General features: G+C 51.5%; 2 protein-coding genes and 1 pseudogene across 3 annotated transcripts in view; 1 reads left to right on the top strand and 2 right to left on the bottom strand.

Moving 5' to 3' along the window:
• LOC307067901 (RAD52 motif-containing protein 1-like) overlaps window positions 1–19022 on the top strand; it is a gene marked incomplete at both ends in the record, with an annotated part of 661371 nt that overhangs the window by 254337 nt on the left and 388012 nt on the right. The window lies entirely within an intron of this gene.
• On the bottom strand, window positions 2–2968 carry LOC307067381 (uncharacterized protein SPEM2-like; annotated as a pseudogene). The gene is made up of 5 exons: window positions 2828–2968; window positions 2618–2675; window positions 1217–2485; window positions 347–431; window positions 2–22 (listed from the first exon to the last, which is right to left on the bottom strand). The product of its transcript is annotated as an uncharacterized protein SPEM2-like (transcript).
• LOC307068467 (acetylcholine receptor subunit beta-like) lies at window positions 4280–6093 on the bottom strand (the record flags this gene model as incomplete). The annotated part of the gene is made up of 4 exons (XM_079726342.1): window positions 4280–4393; window positions 4700–4862; window positions 5202–5383; window positions 5878–6093. The coding sequence occupies 4 exons, from the start codon at window positions 6091–6093 to the stop codon at window positions 4280–4282; spliced, it is 675 nt and encodes a 224-aa protein (XP_079582468.1).

Genomic DNA, 19022 nt, shown 5'->3' with positions numbered 1-19022 from the left:
CCTACACAGCTGGCTTGCTTGTCTGCAGGGAAAGGCGAGATGGGACAGGGCCTGGGTTCTTGAGGGGCTGAGAATCAAGGCAGGGATAGAAGAAAGGGGACAGGCCCACATCCCCTGAGCCCACACTGGCGCCCACTTACCTTTGGGGAAAATATGGTTGAAACCTGCCCGCAAGAATCTCTTCAGATGCATCCAGAGCTGAGGGAAGCAAGGGAGCGTGGAGTTTGGGATCAGGGTGAGCCCTGAAATCCAACCCTTGTTCGGCCACACTACAGCAGCCATCCCATCTCAGCCCCTTCTAGACCCCAGGACTCCCCCAACCACACTGCCCAGATCCTGCCCTCACCAGATTCACCACGTTCATCCACACATTGAGCAAGATGATGCTGACCAGGATCAGAAGAATTGAGTCTCCTAGGTCTTGGCATTTCCTGGGTGTGGTGCCAGAGCACGCCTCGGCTAGGTAATGGGTTTGCTCAGCCATGGCCGGGGGTCCCAGGACTGCCTGAGTCCGCTGGCCTCCATATATATAGACTGGGAGACAGACTGGGTCATAATGGGGCAGGTGGTGGCGTCACAGTGAGGGAGGGGGATGAAAAGGAGGGCCAGGCGTGGCATTCCATGGTTCCCCGGGTGAGGTAAGCTGAGCCTGGACAGCCAAACAGGGCCCGGAGGCCGGCACACCTCCCCTCGAGCTGTCAAACATTCGCTCACCGCCCACTGACTCACTTGTTCAAATGTCACGTTCCATCTCTTGGCCCCTCCTGAGACTAGAAAGACCTTGGCCTCAGAGCCCTGCGGAAGGCCTGGCTGGAGTCCAGAGCCTCAGCCTTCTTCATGCCCTTCACTGGCTGTGGAGCTGGACCTGCCCAGATGTGGAACCTCCCAGTTTGGAAGCAGCTTCTTGTATGAGGCTCTTTGGGGACAGGGACAGCTGAGACACAGAGGAGGTGCCAAGAGACCAGTGGTTTGGAGACTGCAGCTGCAGATCTACTTAGTGCATGGTATCAGACCAGGAGGGGCCTGCTGGCAGGACTGTGGCCACTAAACCAACGGGACCCTCAGGCCCAGAAGGGGACACTGGCTTCTTATTGCAGGAAGCCAAAGGCAGGGACCCAAGCTGGCAGAAGGAGTGGCGCTTCCAAGCCACAGACCGCCAATGTTTTCTGGACCATGGCGCTCTTTATTCCTCTCTCCATGCCCTGCCGCTCCCCACCCGCCCCCATTAGCTGCTGGCCAGTTCATTTTCCCAGTCTGGCTTCCGTGCAGAGAGGGCCTCGAGGCCGAGGTGGAAGGTAGCAGCGAGTTGGCCCGCGCTTGGCTTCCTGCACTTGCCGCTTCAACTCCAGGCTGTCATACACCTGGTAGTTGGCATTTCCCCCTGGGTTCCGGCTGAGTGGCATGAAGGTGGGCGTGGGTGGAGGGCGTTCGGTAGCCTGGACGTCGGGCAGAGTCTGGGAGGGGTGGAGGAGCAGCGCTGAGCTGGGATCCGAGGCCCACTGGTAGAGGCCTCGGCCAGCACCGTGAGGGAGGCGGAGGCGGCCAGAGGGTGCCGCACAGGCAGCATCTCTGCCCATTCGGCCGCCCAGCGCCGCACCTCGTGGGGATCCCGGGAGTAGTTCAAGTGTCCCGTGGAGTGGTGCGGGCTGTGGTTGGGCTGGCTGTGAGCACAGCTGTGGAGGCTCCGTCCGTGGGCCGGTGGGGAGTTGCGCTGCCATGCTTCGGGCCTGTAGCTCTGAGGCACCAGAGCTGATGGAGGCTCAGAACCCTCCAGACCACGCCGCCGCTGATCCCAGGAGTCATACGGGAGATGGCCCCCTGAGGGGTAAGTTCTGTGACCCCAGGGACCCACGAGCTCTTAGGGGGCAGCCGTCGGGTAAGTGATGGAGACGAGGTCCACTGGTCAGCATCCACATTGCCCCAGATGCGGGATGGCGAGCAAGGGGCCCCGAAGGACTGCAGCCCTAGCTCAGACTTGGCCTCCACACGCTTGGACATGCGGTGCAGCTCGGGCGACAGGTAGAGACAGGCTGGTGGCTGGATGGCCAGGATCCCACCCTGTCGACCCCAGAGGCCCACGTTGGAGGGCAGACCCATCTGCCGGTAGAGCCCTCCCCAGCACCCCCACGGGTACTTGGGTTGTGGGAAGGAAAGTTGGTCCTCCTCCTCCAGGTAGGAGTCCGGGTCCTCCCAGTTAAAGGGGGGCATCGGAGGCAGCTGTGACATCCCGTGGAGGCGATGCGGCCTACGGAAGCCTGAGCAGCTGGAGGGGAATTTTCTAAATTCTTGGGCCTCCCCTGGTGGCTTCAGGGGTGGCGGCTGCAGCTGCGGCTACGGTTGCGGAGATGGTGGTAGGAGGACGAGGAGTAGCAAGTGGGCCGGGCCATTCTCACTTCCACAGGGTCCAGGGTGCAGTGGATGTGGATGTCTTGGGCCTTGGCTGGAGGATGTTTGGAGGAACTTTCACAAGCCTGTGAGATTTCATCTGTGGGAGGCGAGAGTCCGTGAGGGCAGGGCAACTGTCAGAAGATTTCAGGGTTGGGAACCTGGGAGCCTGGGTTTCTAGGGCCCTGGGACTGGCGAGGCGGGGTGCCCCCTAGCTGTCTTCTATAGTTACTTTTCTGAATAATACAATACATGGTCTTGTCTAAGGCATTCTGGAGCCCATGCCATATCTGGTGTGGGGTGGGTGAAAATGAAGGCCAGGCTCTCTACCCTCACCACCACTCCCAGCCAAGACCGTTCCTGCAGACGGAGGTGCAGGCTGCAGCTGGTTCCCACCCTCAGCCATCTTAACCCCTATTGGTGATCCCCAACCATCGCTGACCATAGTTGCCATGCTGATCCCAAAGCTGACAAGAATGACAAGGCCCAGCAACAGGATTAGGAAGTCCTCCGCATTCTGGGTACTTTCTTGGTATTGATGGCAGCACCCCAGGTTGTCATACCAGAGCTGGTGTTCCATGGTGGGCGGGTCCTAGGGCCGCCTGAGCCGTGGGACGCCCCACCCCCCTCAACCCCACCGGCCCTGACCCACACTGCACTCATGCCAGGACCTGGGGACACCCACCAACAGGTGAGGGAGCATGGTCATAATGAGGCCCATTGCAGGGAGTCACAATGCGGAGTTGTCCAATCTTTCATCCACTCAGCTGGTCCTTTAGGTGGCCGTCTCTGCCCTCGGCTCCCACTACATGGAGCCTAGTCCCCAGAGTTCAGTCTGTCCTTCTGTCTCCATGGGGCCTTGCTTAACTTGATTTGCAAGCAGGGTTGCTACAGATGAGAGACAGTCTTCATAGTGACTGGATCATGCATATAGGATTTCCTCCATTTCATTGTTCAAGACATTAGGACCACTTACGTAGCCTGTTGGGCTTCTTAGAACTAGCCTGCAGTTCTTTAAAAGTTTCAAGAGAAGCCAGAAATCCAAATTGCTCTGTGAAATAGCCACATTTTAAAAGTAGCAAACCAATTCAACTTTTAAACTCTGCTGGCCAACAACATGGGCCACACAAAACACACCAGTTTGTAACCTCTGATGTATACTGTATAATGCTTTTGTTCTCATCTTCTCATATGATCCTCAGACTAGGCAGCAGATACTATTATTCGCTTCATTTTACAGATGGAGAAACTGAGGCACAGAGCAGTTTAGTAGCTTGTCCAAAGTTTGAGCATCACAGCTGGAACTTGAGGTTTTTACAGTGTGCTTTTTTATCCTCATTACAAATGCATCCTTTTAGAAAGAACCTTTTCTTATCCTAAAGATAATACATATTACAAAATACAGTAAAGTACAGAAAGGTCAAAACAAAGAAAAAACGACCACTAGTCCCAACATGCCAACATAAGCACTATTACTTAGTGTATTTCTTTACAGAAAAAATAATTTCCCTATTCATTCAATCAGAGGTACCGGCTGTATAGGTTAGGATCTGTGCTAGGTGCTGGGGATATTACAGTGAACAGCCATAGTTCCTGCCCTCAGAAGGCTTACAATCTAGTTCTTGTTCTTTGTTCCATTCATTGCCAACCTAGATGTGAATATCCAACGGGGCTTCTTCAAGAAGCCAAAGAGTAAATAAGCGGATAGTGCATGTCAGGTGGGCCCAAGGCCCCCTGCTGCCCAGTCCCACTTGGGCTTCCTCCCTAGAAACGAAACGAGGAGAGGATTGGACTCCTAGTGAAGGAGTTAAGATGCAGAAAGGGATAGGACTTGAGAGTACTATCAAACTCTCAATTCAAGTGGCCGAGGACCTCGGTCTCGGCCCTCTCGTCCTCAAGGAAAGGGGTCGGGAGGGGGCAAGTGGTACGTGGCGTCCAGAAAGATGACGAGGGTCCACAGGAAGAGGCGGTCCACCACCATGGCCACAAACTGCCAGTCCTCCTTCAACTGGGGGTAGGAAGATTAAACTGTTCCTGGGCTCCAGACAACCAGGGAAGGCGGCCTCAAGGCCCTGTACCGCACCCAGGTCCTAATACCACAGCTTTGAGACAAGGGCGGGACCGCAGAATAGCAGAGAGCGAAACTGCGGGCGACGGATGTGAGTAAAGAACAAGTGGGAAGCCAGGGGGCGGGACCAAGTGAGGCAAACTTCCAATCAGAAAAAAAAAATCGAGTTCTGGGGGCGGAGCCTAAGTTTGCCGGTGGAGCCAAGGCCACCCAGGCCTTGCCTTAGCCCACCCTCTTTGGAGTCACAGCTTCGTGGTCCTCCTGTTCCCGCAGCTGTTGAGCGGTGTAGCTGATTGAAGAAACGACCTCCCGTAGGTCGGGAGGCAGGCACACAGCCCGGCTTGGACCATCGATAAATGGCCGCAGGTCCGGGGCAGACAGTTCAGGCTGGAACGTGGAAGAGGCGAGTCTGTTTGGCCACGACCGGGGCACAAAGACGGCCTGCGTGGGTGCTCTAGGCCCCGCCCCAACTCCCTCCTCCAACGCCCATCCAGGTTTCCAAACGTGAGAGAGCCCTTCAGGTTCTCTTCAACAGCGGCGACCTCTCTAGCCTTCCGCAATTCCTCCTATTCCCTTACGCTTTAGTTTCCACCTCCCCGCACAGTGGGCAACAGAAGGGGGACTACAACTCCCATGATGCTCAACCACGACATCCTCTGAGAGCTTAGGACGCCTGCCTCCGCACAGTCTTCTGGGAACTGTAGTTCGCCCTCTCCCTTCTACGTGGGCCATGGGGAGTAGATACTACCTGTTGGGTTTGGGGAAGAGAAAATCATGTGGTGGCTTGCGGATGAAATATTCATCTGTTCCCCGACCCCAGCCACTTCCTGGAGAATCCCTGAGAGGTATAGGAGGTGGCTCCGGTATCTGGTCTCTCTCAGGTTTGGGTCTCTTCAGACCCAGATACGGAGGGAGTTTGTGGATAAAGATCTGCAGAGTAGAAGAAGAGGCGTGTTGGAGGGGGCTCTTATGCTTTCAGACCAGAAGGGAAGCCGCCAACCACCCCCACGGCACGTGCCCATTCCTGCGCATGCGTGTATGCATCCCACAGATGAAATGCAACTACACAGCCCAAGAGTCCTTAAGGGGGTTAGGAGGCATCCTGACTGGAAAGAAAAGTTCTGAGGGCTTCCACCCTGATAGTACCTAACCCTGAGAATGCTTCCTTGGGACCCACGATGGGCAGTATTGATGAAGAGAGTCTGGGATCTACGCAATGTTAATGATGGGAAGATAAAATTAATTGGGCAACATTTCAACACCCAAAGACCTTGGCACTTTGACACTCTACCAGGAGTTGTAGTTCTCCCTCAGGTCTGTGAAAGGGAAGGTTGAAAGTTGGTGGGAGTGAGGAGCGATACCTGGACAAAAAGCCAAATACTGGGATTGAGAGTTAACACAGGTTGGAGAGGAGATCTTCTTACCTGACGGACCCAAAGGGGCATTTGGTGGGTGTGGGGTGAGCGATGGTGCAGGTTGAGGACTACGATGTTAAGGATGACTGAGAAGGTGACGAGGACCATGGTAAACATGAGGTATTTGATGATGACGGGGACAGACAGGGAGGTCTCAGGCACTTTGTCTGCCAGCAGCAGCAGGAACACAGTAAGGGTCAGCAGGGCAAAGATCGAGAGCCCCATCTGCTCTACTTGGGGGACAGAGGGGAAGGCGGAAGGATTAGGCTTTGCCAGAAAGCAATCTCCCTGGCATAATCAGTGACCGTGTTTCCAGCCCACTCAAGGACAGGCTTTTGGAAGGGCCAACTGCATGCAAATAACTCCTACATTTATACCTCCAACCTGGACTGATTCCCCTAAATTCCACACTTGTATCCACCTGCCTACTTAACCTCTCCATTTGGGTGTCCAATAGACATCTCGAACTTAACATGTCCAAAACTTAATTCCCTCACCACCGACTCCCCACACAGTCTTCCTCAGGTCATAAATGACAACTCGATCTTTCCTGTGGCTCAGGCCAAATCCCTTGGAGTCATTCTCAGCTCTCCTCTCTCTCATCCCATATCCAATCCATACCAAACCCTATTGGCTCTACCTTCAACATATATCCTGAAACTGATGACCTATCCCATCTACCACTACCATCCTGGTACAAGCCACCATTACCTCAGATCTGAGTTATTACAAAGGCCTCCTCTTTGCTTCATCCTTTGCCCCCCCTGCTGACTGTTCTCAACAGAGCAGCCACATTGATCCCATTAAAATGTAAATCAGATCAAGAGCCCCAAACACAGCCCAGAATGGGGGAGGCAAGTTTGCATACATCTGGTCGTGACCCAAGAGACCAGATGAGGAAAACTGAAGCCTGGGCTCTTTCTCACAGGCTGGGGAAATCAGGCATTGGGTGCCCATCCCTACATCTTACCTCCTCCCCAGAGGGTGGCTTCTGAGCCACCCTAAAAAGAACTAAGTTCTCTGCGCTCTGGGGGAGCTTTAAGATGCTGGGGGTGGGTGACAGGGAAAGGAAAATTGCTCTAAGCTCTAAAGCACTGCTCTCCAATAGCATTTTTCATGATGATGGAAATGTTCTAAATCTGTGCCGTCCAATGCGGTAGCCACTAGCTCCATGTGGCTACTGAGCACTTAGAAGATCATGGCACTGAGGAAGAGAATTTCTTTTTTTTTTTTCTGGCCAAGCCATGAAGCTTGCGGGGTCTGAATTCCCTGACCAGGGATTGAACCACCGCCACATCAGTGAAAGCGCCACGTCCCAACAACTGGACTGCCAGGGAACAGAATTGGATGTCAGGGAAATTCTGTTCCCTGAGGAAGAGAAGTTTTAACTTTTTAACTTAATTTTTAATAGAATTAATTTTCCTTAATTTTAAGTAATTTACATTCTAATAGGCCTTTGGCTAGTGGCTACTGTAATTGACAGTGCAGCTCTAGGGCCTTGGGGATAACGGATTTAGCTAGAGAGCGATGGAGGGAAAGCAGGGATAGTTTCGGTCCTCATCAGGCCCTGTGGGATGGGGCTGGGTTGGATGTCCTCCAAAGTCCACAGAACACTTCTCTTGTCTCTTTATTCCTCATGCTTACCTGTCCCCTCTTTTTCTATGTTTCTCACCACACACTGATATCCCCACTCCTTGATGGTCTCCGGTGAGTTGTTGGATGTTGGAAGCCATCCTGGAGCCACTGCACCATGACAAAGTCATGAAGCAACGGAAGGCGAAACTGCAAGGCAGCGCCGTGCCAGGAAGGTGGACTACAGCTCTGTTGTTATGTTTTATGATAATAAATTTAAATATAGGGGCAATTTTGGGGGGATGTTGCTCCACGTGAAAGAAAAATTCCTCTAGGACTCCCCCTCCTGAAACTACCACAGAATGGGAAGTACCCACTAAAGACCCGGGGAAATGGGTAAAGAATTAAGAGCCTGGAACTAAAGGGATATTTTTATGAAAAACACCCTCTAGTATGGAGTTATGGCCATGGGCTGGAGTTCCTGATGACATAGGAAATTTATGGTTCTATTATAAAGGAAGATTAATTATAGAAAAGCAAATGCCTAGAGCAGAATTAGTTGCTAGGATAGGGAGAAAGCACTGTCTCAGTTGAAGGAAACAACGAGAAAGGGCATGCAGGGTACATTGTAAATATTTTCGTGGAACCATTGTAAAAGGTTGCCCATGCAAGAAGAGAAATAGGAACAAGTAGCTTCAACTTTTACAATTAAAATAATCATATAACTGCTTGGCTTGGTTACTAAGAAATAACCTGTGATTAATGGGAACTTGGGAAATATTTTAATAGGACATCTAGAAACTAGGGCATATTTAAAAAAAAAATCTTTAGAGAACATTTTGAGGTTTGATTGTGCTAAGATTGTTTGGTCACATACCTGGTAATGTAATCAACTACAATATATAAACCTGTGATTGTAAACAATAAAGAAGAGAGAGAAACATGCAATGCTGATACTTTAAGAAGTGTAATAGATTTATTTCCTTCGCCGACGCTATCTATCCCTCGGGTATCCCTTGACTCGCTGGAGCTGGACTCCGGCAGTTGGATGTCGCCCTATGAAGGCGCCTGGGAGACAGAGCTTCGCACTTGTCCCTGTCTGCTGTCTCTGGCGGGCATCAAAGACCACACGCCCTAGAGAGAGCTTCACACTTGTCCCTGTCTGCTGTCTCTGGCGGGCGTCAAAGACCACACGCCCTAGAGAGAGCTTCTCACTTGTCCCCGTCTGCTGTCTCTGGCGGGCGTCAAAGACCACACGCCCTAGAGAGAGCTTCGCACTTGTCCCTGTCTGCTGTCTCTGGCGGGCGTCAAAGACCACACGCCCTAGAGAGAGCTTCGCACTTGTCCCTGTCTGCTGTCTCTGGCGGGAATCAAAGACCACATGCCCTAGCCGGGTGCCTGCTGGTTTTGGGAGGTGTAGACATCTGGCCATAGTTCTGGCAGGCTGGGGGAACGGTATCGGGTGGTACACCCAGGCTTGGCTGCCTGTTCGCTGCGAGGAGGTTAGCAGGTCATTGTAGGGCCCCTGAGCCTTGGCAGAGCAGGAGTTGTGACTGGCTGGGACAGAAGTCCATGGTATGTGCTGCCCTGCATCCTCCTTTCGAGGAACTGTCTCAGATATAAATGACTTTTGGGTCTGACGTGGGCCCCAAACTTGGACAGAGTCAGTTCCTAGAGGGTTCTTGTGGAGGCCTGAGTTGTTATGGAGGCCTCGTCTCTTGGATAAGCCAGAGTCTTGAGTAAGGGCTGGACTCTTATGGGGGCCAGGATCTCGATTAATTCCTGAGTCTTTGTGGAAGTTAGGGTCATGGGTATGTTCTGAGCTCCTGTAAATTCCAGCATCTTGGGTAAGGCCAGGATTCGTATGGAGGTCAGAATCTTGAGTAAGGCCTTGGCTCCTGCAGACTCCAGAATCTTGGGTCAGGCCTGGATTCTTGTAGTCTCTGGAGTCTCGGGTAAGGCTTGAGCCCTTATGGAGGTGAGCGGTTTGCACAAGACCTGGGCTCTTATGGAGATCAGACTCCTGGCAAAGGACTGAGCTCCTGTTGACTGCAGAGTCTTGGGCATGGCATGGACTCTTCTGTGGCCAAGAATCTTGGGTAATGACTGGATTCTTCTGAAGGTCAGAGTCTTGGGAAAGGCTTGGATTCTTGCAGAGGTAAGGGTCTGCGGTAAGGCCTCGAAGTTCGTGGAGGCCTGGATCTTGAGCAAGGCCTGGGTTCTTGGGGAGGCCTGTGTCTCCGGTAAGGCCTGGGGTCCTTTGGAGGACAGAGCATTGGTTGAGACCTAGACTCTCATGAAGTTCTGGGGGTTGGGGCTGGTTTGGGGTTTGGGAAGTGGTGGATAACTGGGGAGGGATGGGGCCCTGGGGAGAGAGGACAGACTGAGGAGACTTGGAGGTTGGGGGAAAGGTGGGGGTTTGTATTAAGGTGGAGGGCTTCTGGTGGTTGCTGTGTTGATGAAGGACAAAGGATCTGGGAAAACAAGAGGCAGAGAAAGAGTGCATGGTGGAGGCATGGTGCATGGTGAGCTCTGGGCACTGGTCGGAGAACGGAAGCAAGGTTGAGAAGGTGCAGCATCCTTGGAGTACACCTGGAATTTGGGGTAGACTGGAGTCTGGGGATCCGTGTTTCTCTTCTCAGACTGGCAAGGATGGGAGCTACGGTGAGCGAAGGTCTTGGACTGTACAAATTTGTCTTTGGCATCATTTGGGATCTTCCATTCCATATTCCCCAACTCCACGTAACCCAGTATGGACCCTGTGGAGGGCTTGGCACTGTCCCCACTACATTGCTTCAGTGTTTGCTCAGCTGTAACAGAGCTCACCAGACCATGCCCCTCTTGGGGCCTGGAGAGGGTACCCAAGTCATTTCTGGAGTACCCAGAGTTCTGAGGGGGACACACATGGAATAAGTTCTGCTTCATGCTGCGGGCATAGTAGACCACATGGCCAGAGGAGAGGCCTTGGTCGAAGGTAGACAAGGTAGAGAGAATAGAATCTAGGATGGGGGTACGGGTGGTGGAAGGGACTGGAGTGGTCGTCAGGGCCATGACCAGTGCTGGGACAGAGGTTGTGGCAGAGATCGGGACAGGGGCTGGTGTAGGGGCTAGGGCAGGAGTAGTAGCAGGGGCAGAAGTTGGGGGAGGGACCAGAGTGTTGGCATGGGTATAGGTCAGATGAGCATGGGTCAGGGTGCAGAGAGAAGTGTGGCCCAGGAATTGGGCTGAGGCATGTGAGGGGGCCCGGGCTTGGGCCTGGGCTTGGGTATGGGCTGAGGTATGCTCCGGGCCATGGACCTGGGCAGGGCTGTGCTCAGGGTTGAGGGCTGGTGAGGGGGTCTGGGCCTGGGGGGTAGTGTGCTCAGGGAGGTGGAATGTGGAGCAAGTCTGGGCCTGAGGTGGGGCGTGCACAGAGGGGTGCTTGTAGGAGAAGGTCTGGGCCTTGGCAGGAGAATGTGCAGGGAGCTGAACTGGGGGGCAGGTCTGGGCCCGGGCTGGGGCCTGGGCTGAGTCATAGTCTGGGGTCTTAGTCTTGCTCTCTTGGGGCAGGCAGAGTGGAACCACGTCCACCTTGCTTCTCCTGCGGAGCTTGGAAGATGTCTCTCACCTGGAGTTAAAGGTGGCTTGGGACTTTAAGGCTGTGAACGGAGGGTGCTCCCCAGCTCGAACTACACCCTCCTTTCACAGTCCCTGTAGAGCCTCCGTGGAAGCCCAAGCCCGTCCACACTGAGGCGACATCCAGCAGCTCTTAGAAGCCATCTCATCATCTGTTTCTGGTATCCAGGGGTCAAGTTGGTTTGGGTGCCTGTGCACGAAGCTTGGGCGATGCTGGAAGTGGGGAGAAACTCTTGAGCACATATGCTTGGGATCCACGGAGCAGCGCATGCACATGCGATGGCTGCCTACACAGCTGGCTTCCTTGTCTGTGGGGAAAGGCGAGATGGGACAGGGCCTGGGTTCCTGTGGGGCTGAGAATCAAGACAGGGATTGAAGAAAGGGGACAGGCCCACATCCCCTGAGCCCACACTGGCGCCCACTTACCTTTGGGGAAAATACGGTTGAAACCTGCCCGCAAGAATCTCTTCAGATGCATCCGGAGCTGAGGGAAGCAAGGGAGGGGGGAATTCGGGATCAGGGTGAGCCCTGAAATCCAACCCTTGTCTGGCCACACCGCAGCAGCCCTCCCATGTCAGCCCCTTCAAGATCCCAGGTCTCCCCCAACCCCACTGCCAAGATCCTGCCCTCACCCGAGTCACCACTTTGATCCCCACGTTGAGCAAGATGAAGCTGACCAAGATCAGAAGAATTGAGTCTCTTAAGTCCTGCCATTTCCTGGGGGTGGTGCCAGAGCACGGCTGGGGTAGTTAATGGGTTCGCTCATCCATGGCCGGGGGTCCCAGGACTGCCTGAGTCCCTTGGCCTCCATATATATACTGGGAGCCAGAGTGAGTCATAATGGGGCAAGGGGTGGTGTCACAGTGAGGCAGGGGGATGAAAAGCAGGGACCAGCGTGGCATTCCCTGGTTACCAGGGTCAGGTAAGCTGAGCCTGGTCAAACAGGGCCCGGAGGCTGGCATTCCTCCCCTCGAGCGGTGAAACATTCGCTCACCGCCCGCTGACTCACTTGTTCAAATGACACATTCCAACTCTTGGCCCCTCCTGAGACTATTAAGACCTTGGCCTCAGAGCCCTGCGGAAGGACTGGTTGGAGTCCAGATCCTCAGCCTTCTTCATGCCCTTCACTGGGCGTGGAGCTGGACCGGCCCAGATGTGGAACCTCCCAGTTTGGAAGCAGCTTCTTGTATGAACCTCTTTGTCAACAGGGACAACTGAGACAAAGAGGAGGTGCCCAGAGACCAGTGGTTTGGAGTCTGCAGCTGCAGGTCTACTTAGTGCATGGTATCGGACCAGGAGGGGCCTGCTGGCAGGACTGTGGCCACTAAACCAAGGGGACCCTCAGGCCCAGAAGGGGACACTGGCTTCTTATTGCAGGAAGCCAAGGGCAGGGAACAAGGCTGGCAGGAGTGGTGCTTCCAAGCCACAGACCACCAATGTTTCCTGGACTCTGGTGCTCTTTATCCCTCTCTCCATGGCCAGCCGCCCCCCGACCCTGCCCCCATTTGCTGCTGGCCAGTTCATTTTCCCAGTCTGGCTTCAATGCAGGGAGGGCCTCGAGGCCGAGGTGGAAGGTAGCAGCGAGTTGGCCCGCGCTTGGCTTCCTGCACTTGCTGCTTCAGCTCCAGGCTGTCATACACCTGGTAGTTGGCATTTCCCCCCGGGTTCCCGTGGAGTGGCATGAAGGTGGGCTGGGGTGGAGGGTGCTCAGTAGCCTGGACGTCTGGCAGAGTCTGGAAGGGGCGGAGGAGCAGCGCTGAGCTGGGATCTGAGGCCCACTGGTAGAGGCCTCGGCCAGCACCGTGAGGGAGGCGGAGGCGGCCAGAGGGTGCCGCACAGGCAGCATCTCTGCCCATTCAGCTATCGGCGCCACACCTCGTGGGGATCCCGGGAGTAGTGCAAGTGTCCCGTGGAGGGGCGCAGGCTGTGGTTGGTCTGGCTGTGAGTACAGCTGTGGAGGCTCCGTCCTTGGGCTGGGGGGGATTTGGGCTGCCAGGCTTCGGGCCGGCAGCTCCGAGGCACCAGAGCGGATGGAGGCTCAGAGGCATCCAGACCACGCTGCCGCTGATCCCAGGAGTCATACGGGAGATGGCCCCTTGAGGGGTAAGTGCTGTGCACCACAGGGACCCACGAGCGGTTAGGGGGCAGCCGTCGGGGAAGTGGTGGAGAAGAGGTCCACTCGTCAATGTCCATGTTGCCCCAGATGCGGGATGGTGAGCAGGGGGCCCCGAAGGACTGCAGACTTAGCTCGGACTTGGTCTCCACACGCTTGGGCATGCGGTGCAGCTCGGGCGACACGTAGACAGGGTGGTGGTAGGCTGGCCAGGATCCCACCTTGGTGACCCCAGAGGCCCATGTTGGAGGGCAGGCCCATCTGCTGGTAGAGCCCTCCCCAGCACCCCCAAGGGAACTTGGGTTGTGGGAAGGAAAGGTCGTCCTCCTCCTCCAGGTAAGAGTCCAGGTCCTCCCAATCAAAGGAGGGTATCAGCCGCAGCTGTGACATCCCGTGGCTGCGATGCAGCCTACAGAAGCCTGAGCGGCTGTAGGGGAACTGTCTGCGGATCTTCGGCCTCCGCTGGTGGCTACATGGGCGGCGGCTGCAGCTGCAGCTACAGTTGCGGAGATGATGGTAGGAGGACGAAGAGTAGCAAGTGGGCCGGGCCATTCTCACTTCCACAGGGTCCAGGGTGCAGTGCATGTGGATGTCTTGGGCCTTGGCTGGAGGATGTTTGGGGGAACTTTCACAAGCCTGCGAGATTTCATCTGGGGCAGGTGAGAGTCCATGAGCACAGGGCAACTGTCAGAAGAGTTCAGGGTTGGGAACCTGGGGACCTGGGTTTCTAGGGCCCAGGGAATGGCAGGGTCGGGTTGCCCCCTACCTGTCTTCTGTACTTACTTTTCTGATTAATCCAATACATGGACTTTTCTAAGGCTTTCTGGAGCCCATGCCATATCTGGCGTGGGGTGGGGTGGGGTGGGTGAAAATGAAGGCCAGGCTCTCTACCTTCACCCCCATTCCAAGCCAAGAACATTGCTGCAGACGGTGGTGCAGGCTGCAGCTGGTTCCCACCCTCAGCCCTCTTCACCCCTACTGGTGATCCCCAACCATCATTGACCATAGTTGCCAAGCTGATCCCAATGCTGACAAGAATGACAAGGCCCAGCAGCAGGAGTAGGAAGTCCTCCGCATTCTGGGTACTTTCTTGGTATTGATGGCAGCACCCCAGGTTGTCATAACAGAGCCAGTTTTCCATGGTGAGTGGGGGGTCCTAGGGCCACCTTGACCACGGAACGCCCCCGGCCCACCGGCTCTGACCCACACTGCACTCATGCCAGGACCTGGGGACACCCACCAACAGGTGAGGGAGCATGGTCATAATGAGGCATGTTGCAGGGAGTCAAAATGCAGAGGGGTCCAATCTTTCATCCACTTAGCTGGCCCTTTATGTGGCAGTCTCTGCCCTCGGCTCCCACTACATGGAGCCTTGTCCCCAGAGTTCTGTCTGTCCTTCTGTCTCCATGGGGCCTTGCTTAACTTGATTTGCAAGCAGGGTTGCTACAGATGAGAGACAGTCTTCATAGTGACTGGATCATGCATATAGGATTTCCTCCATTTCATTGTTCAAGACATTAGGACCGCTTACGTAGCCTGTTGGGCTTCTTAGAACTAACCTGCAGTTCTTAAAAAGTTTCAAGAGAAGCCAGAAATCCAAATTGCTCTGTGAAATAGCCACATTTTAAAAGTAGCAAACCAATTCAAATTTTAAACTCTGCTGGCCAACAACATGGGCCACACAAAACACACCAGTTTGTAACCTCTGATGTATACTGTATAATGCTTTTGTTCTCATCTTCTCATATGATCCTCAGACTAGGCAGCAGATACTATTATTTGCTTCATTTTACAGATGGAGAAACTGAGGCACAGAATAGTTTAGTAGCTTGTCCAAAGTCTGAGCACCAAAGCTGGAACTTGAGGTTTTTACAGTGTGCTTTTTTACCCTCATTATAAATGCATCCGTTTACAAATAACCTTTTCTAATCCTAAAGATAATACATATTACGAAATACAATAACCTACAGAAAGGTCAAAACAAAGAAAAAATGACCACTAGTCCCAACATGCAGTCATAAGCACTATTACTTAGTGTATTTCCTTATAGAAAAAAAAATTTCCCTATTCATTCAATCAGAGGTAACGGCTGTATAGGTTAGGATCTGTGCTCGGTGCTGGGGATATTACAGTGGACAGCCATAGTTCCTGCCCTCAGAAGGCTTACAATCTAGTTCTTGTTCTTTGTTCCATTCATTGCCAACCTAGATGTGAATATCCAATGGGGCTTCTTCAAGAAGCCAAAGAGTAAATAAGCGGATAGTTCATTTCACGTGGGCCCAAGGCCCCCAGCTGCCCAGTCCCACTTGGGCTTCCTCCCTAGAAACGAAATGAGGAGAGGATTGGACTCCTAGTGAAGGAGTTAAGATGCAGAAAGGGATAGGACTTGAGAGTACTATCAAACTCTCAATTCAAGTGGCCGAGGACCTCGGTCTCGGCCCTCTCGTCCTCAAGGAAAGGGGTCCGGAGGGGGCAAGTGGTACGTGGCGTCCAGAAAGATAACGAGGGTCCACAGGAAGAGGCGTTCCGCCACCATGGCCACAAACTGCCAGTCCTGCTTCAGCTGGGCGTAGGACGATTAAACTGTTCCTGAGCTCCAGACCCCCAGAGAAGGTGGCCTCAAGGCCCTGTACTGCACCCAGGTTCTTCTACCATGGCTTTGAACCAAGGGCAGGCCCACAGAATAGCAGAGTGTGAAACTGCGGGCGACGGATGTGAGTAAAGAACAGGTCGGCTGCTTCCCACTACCTATCTACCTTACGTTTGGTTGTATATATATGTCCATGCCTCTCTCTCACTTTGTCACAGCTTACCCTTCCACCTCTCCATATCCTCAAGTCCATTCTCAAGTAGGTCTGTGTCTTTATTCCTGTTTTACACGTGGGTTCTTCATAAGCTTTTTTTTTTAAATTCCATATATATGTGATAGCATACGGTATTTGTCTTTCTCTTTCTGACTTACTTCACTCTGTATGTAAGCTTTTTACATTCATCATCTCATTTACTCTTACAATATCCTCCATTAGGTGATAACCTGTATTAATAATGTTATTTGCAGATAAAGAAATTGCACCTTAGAGATATTAAATACCTTCAAATGTTTCTGGCTAGAAAAACTTAAAATTGCAACAACAACAGCAAAAAAAAAATCTAAGAGACTAAGTTAGGACTCAAACACAGGTGTCCAAGGCTTATAATCACTACAGTATTCTGTATGATAAGCAAGCAATTGGGGAAGAACTGGATCAAACACTTTCTGTATGAACTGAGGCAAGTCACTCTACATCTAAACACTGGGGACAATAGTATCTGCTGTCATTTTTCTCACAAATGCCACAAAGAACAAATTTAAGACTGCTGCTTTGAAAGCATCTGGTGAATGAAAGAATACATAATGTTTTAGATAACCATTATTTTCATCCAATTAACTTTTCAAGTAACTTTATTTGCTCACTGAAATTGAAGTACTTCAAGGACAATCAAAAAGGTCTTACCTAAAACCACAATCAGCAGTTTCTGGAATGCATCTGTCATAGCCTTCTGAATAGCAAGCTTCTGGGTTACCTTCCTTTCCATAAGGAATGATAATGACCCTAAATCCAACCAAAACAGATGAATTTTAAGTGTCTGTCTGAATAACTGATTTCTAGGTTACGTGTTTAAAACTAAAAATGCATCTCTGATTCTTAGATCATTATCTTAGTGATTAACGGCAGGCACAACACTGGGGTACGGGTGAATGTCTCTGTTGTAGGTATATCCTGGCATGGCACATTTTTACTGCTCAGATCTATTCTGGAAGTTCCTAAAATACTCGATCGGAAATGCAAACCAAGAACATGGCACAAATCTCATACTACTCACAGATTTCAAATGGACAAGCTGAGGCTGCACTGCTACAGACCCTGCTCTCCTGTGCGTAAAGGGCTTGATTCATACACTGAGATAGATTTGGTGATAGTGCAGATGATCTGGCCGCTCCTCAACCATCACCCACTCAGGTGGATGGTGGAGCCTCCTCCACTCCATTCGCTAACAGCCCTGCCTCTGAGTTAAAACCCTAAGCCCAAGTGCCATGGATTCTAGGAAGAAACTCACTACCAATCAGAATCCCCTTTCTAGGGATCTACATTTACTTTTTCTGCTCAGGCCCTTCTATAGGAGGCAAAGGACTGAATATATACACAAGAGTTTATTTCAATCTTTAGACAATGATTTTGTTGGGATAACTGAAGGCCAGAAGACATCTGTATTTAAAGAAATATTTTAGCACATAACAATTAACAACAAAAAAAAAACTAACTAATTTTCCATCCTCCTAAGCTTCTTGGCAGGCAGTCAGTTCTAAAATTCTAAAGTTTAAGGTGCTGTCAGGTATTGCCTAAGATAAAAACCTATATTGTCAGGCAGAAAAAATCTGCCCAGGGCTTTAGTGGCTTAGAAAAGGTGATGATGTATCTGAAAAGGTGAGTTTCAGAAAGAAAGGAAAAAAGAGAAATCCCACTCCCTCACCTCCCCACACACAAACATACTGGAAAACAGACCTTCCTCCAACTTATGCAAAGGTTCCTCAGCCATGACAACTCCGGGACTCCTGCACTCATGGGAGGGCAACACCACCTCGAAAGCACAGAAGATCTTCAGGCTTTGCTTCTGAAGTGGTGTCACAATATCTTCATTTTCCCTTTCTTCAAGGTTAGAAAGATCCTGAAGCTGTTAGGATTATGAATTAAACGCTAGACTTCAAAATATCCTGTTGTTAGAAATAAAAACGAAACTCCAGCAATCCCAGGTAAAAGTTTAGGTATGCAATAGCTTCAAAATCAAGTGAGACTTGCAAATGAATGACTAGATATGGACAACTATTTTTTATTATATACCATACAAATACTGGAGAAAATTATGGACACCACCATCCAAGTCATTGAGATTATCACTAATTCTAGGTGGCAGGCCAATGCTCACATACTTCCATGTGGAAGGCTCTCACATCTCCTCCTCATAGCCCTGTTCTATTCTTCTCTCTAAAGTCTAGGAGTTCAATGTTGAAAGGAGTCTGGTGAGTCAAAGAAAATCTACAGTTTACCTTGATGATCCTTTTTGACCACCCATTGAAACCAAAGTAGTGATTTGCCAATTCTTGGCATCTGGAGCTGTTTAGGGCCAGCGTATTATGTTGAACCGCCTTATGTCTGGTGCCAAGACGAACATAAAGACATAAAAGTCCTAAAAATATCACAATCCTACATAGAGATTATTTTGGATATACCTGAGATTTACCAATAACAATTTCATAGAGTGGTTGTGAAGATTAAGTAGGACATTTTAAGCAATGAGCTCACAGTCAGCCCTAAATAAATGTTATTTTTTTTAAGTCAGTACTTTTCTGCATCATTTCCAGGGCCCCTGATTAACCGGAAGGTTCCCTGACCTCTGGTGGTGAAAGTGATGATGAAAACAACCAAGGAAGCCCAGCAGAAGCCTATTATGGGGCTGGGAGTAAGCAAAGGAAGTGAACTGTTTTACTCCTCTCATCCTGTAGCTCCTGCTTGAGAATATGACCTGAAGAGGAGGTAAGATGGACCTGCCACTGAATCAGGACCTTAATCTGTAGCACCCCCTCCCCAAGTTACTAACTCCTGTTAGAAGAGGGAATACCTATACCTCTATAAATGTAAATAAAGCAACCAAAAGAATTAGGGGTTCATCTGCATTAACAAGCTTCTTTGAGAGTGCAAATATTTCCAGTCTTAACTCTCTAAATAACTTACATATTACTGTGGATTTTTTACATCACTAGTTCTTTCTTAAATATCTATTTCCACTTTGAACAGGGTGTAGTATATAAATATAG

Source organism: Hyperoodon ampullatus (assembly GCF_949752795.1).
Source record: "Hyperoodon ampullatus genome assembly, chromosome: 19".
Classification (NCBI taxonomy): domain Eukaryota; kingdom Metazoa; phylum Chordata; class Mammalia; order Artiodactyla; family Ziphiidae; genus Hyperoodon; species Hyperoodon ampullatus.
This window is presented reverse-complemented; position numbering and strand designations above follow the sequence as displayed.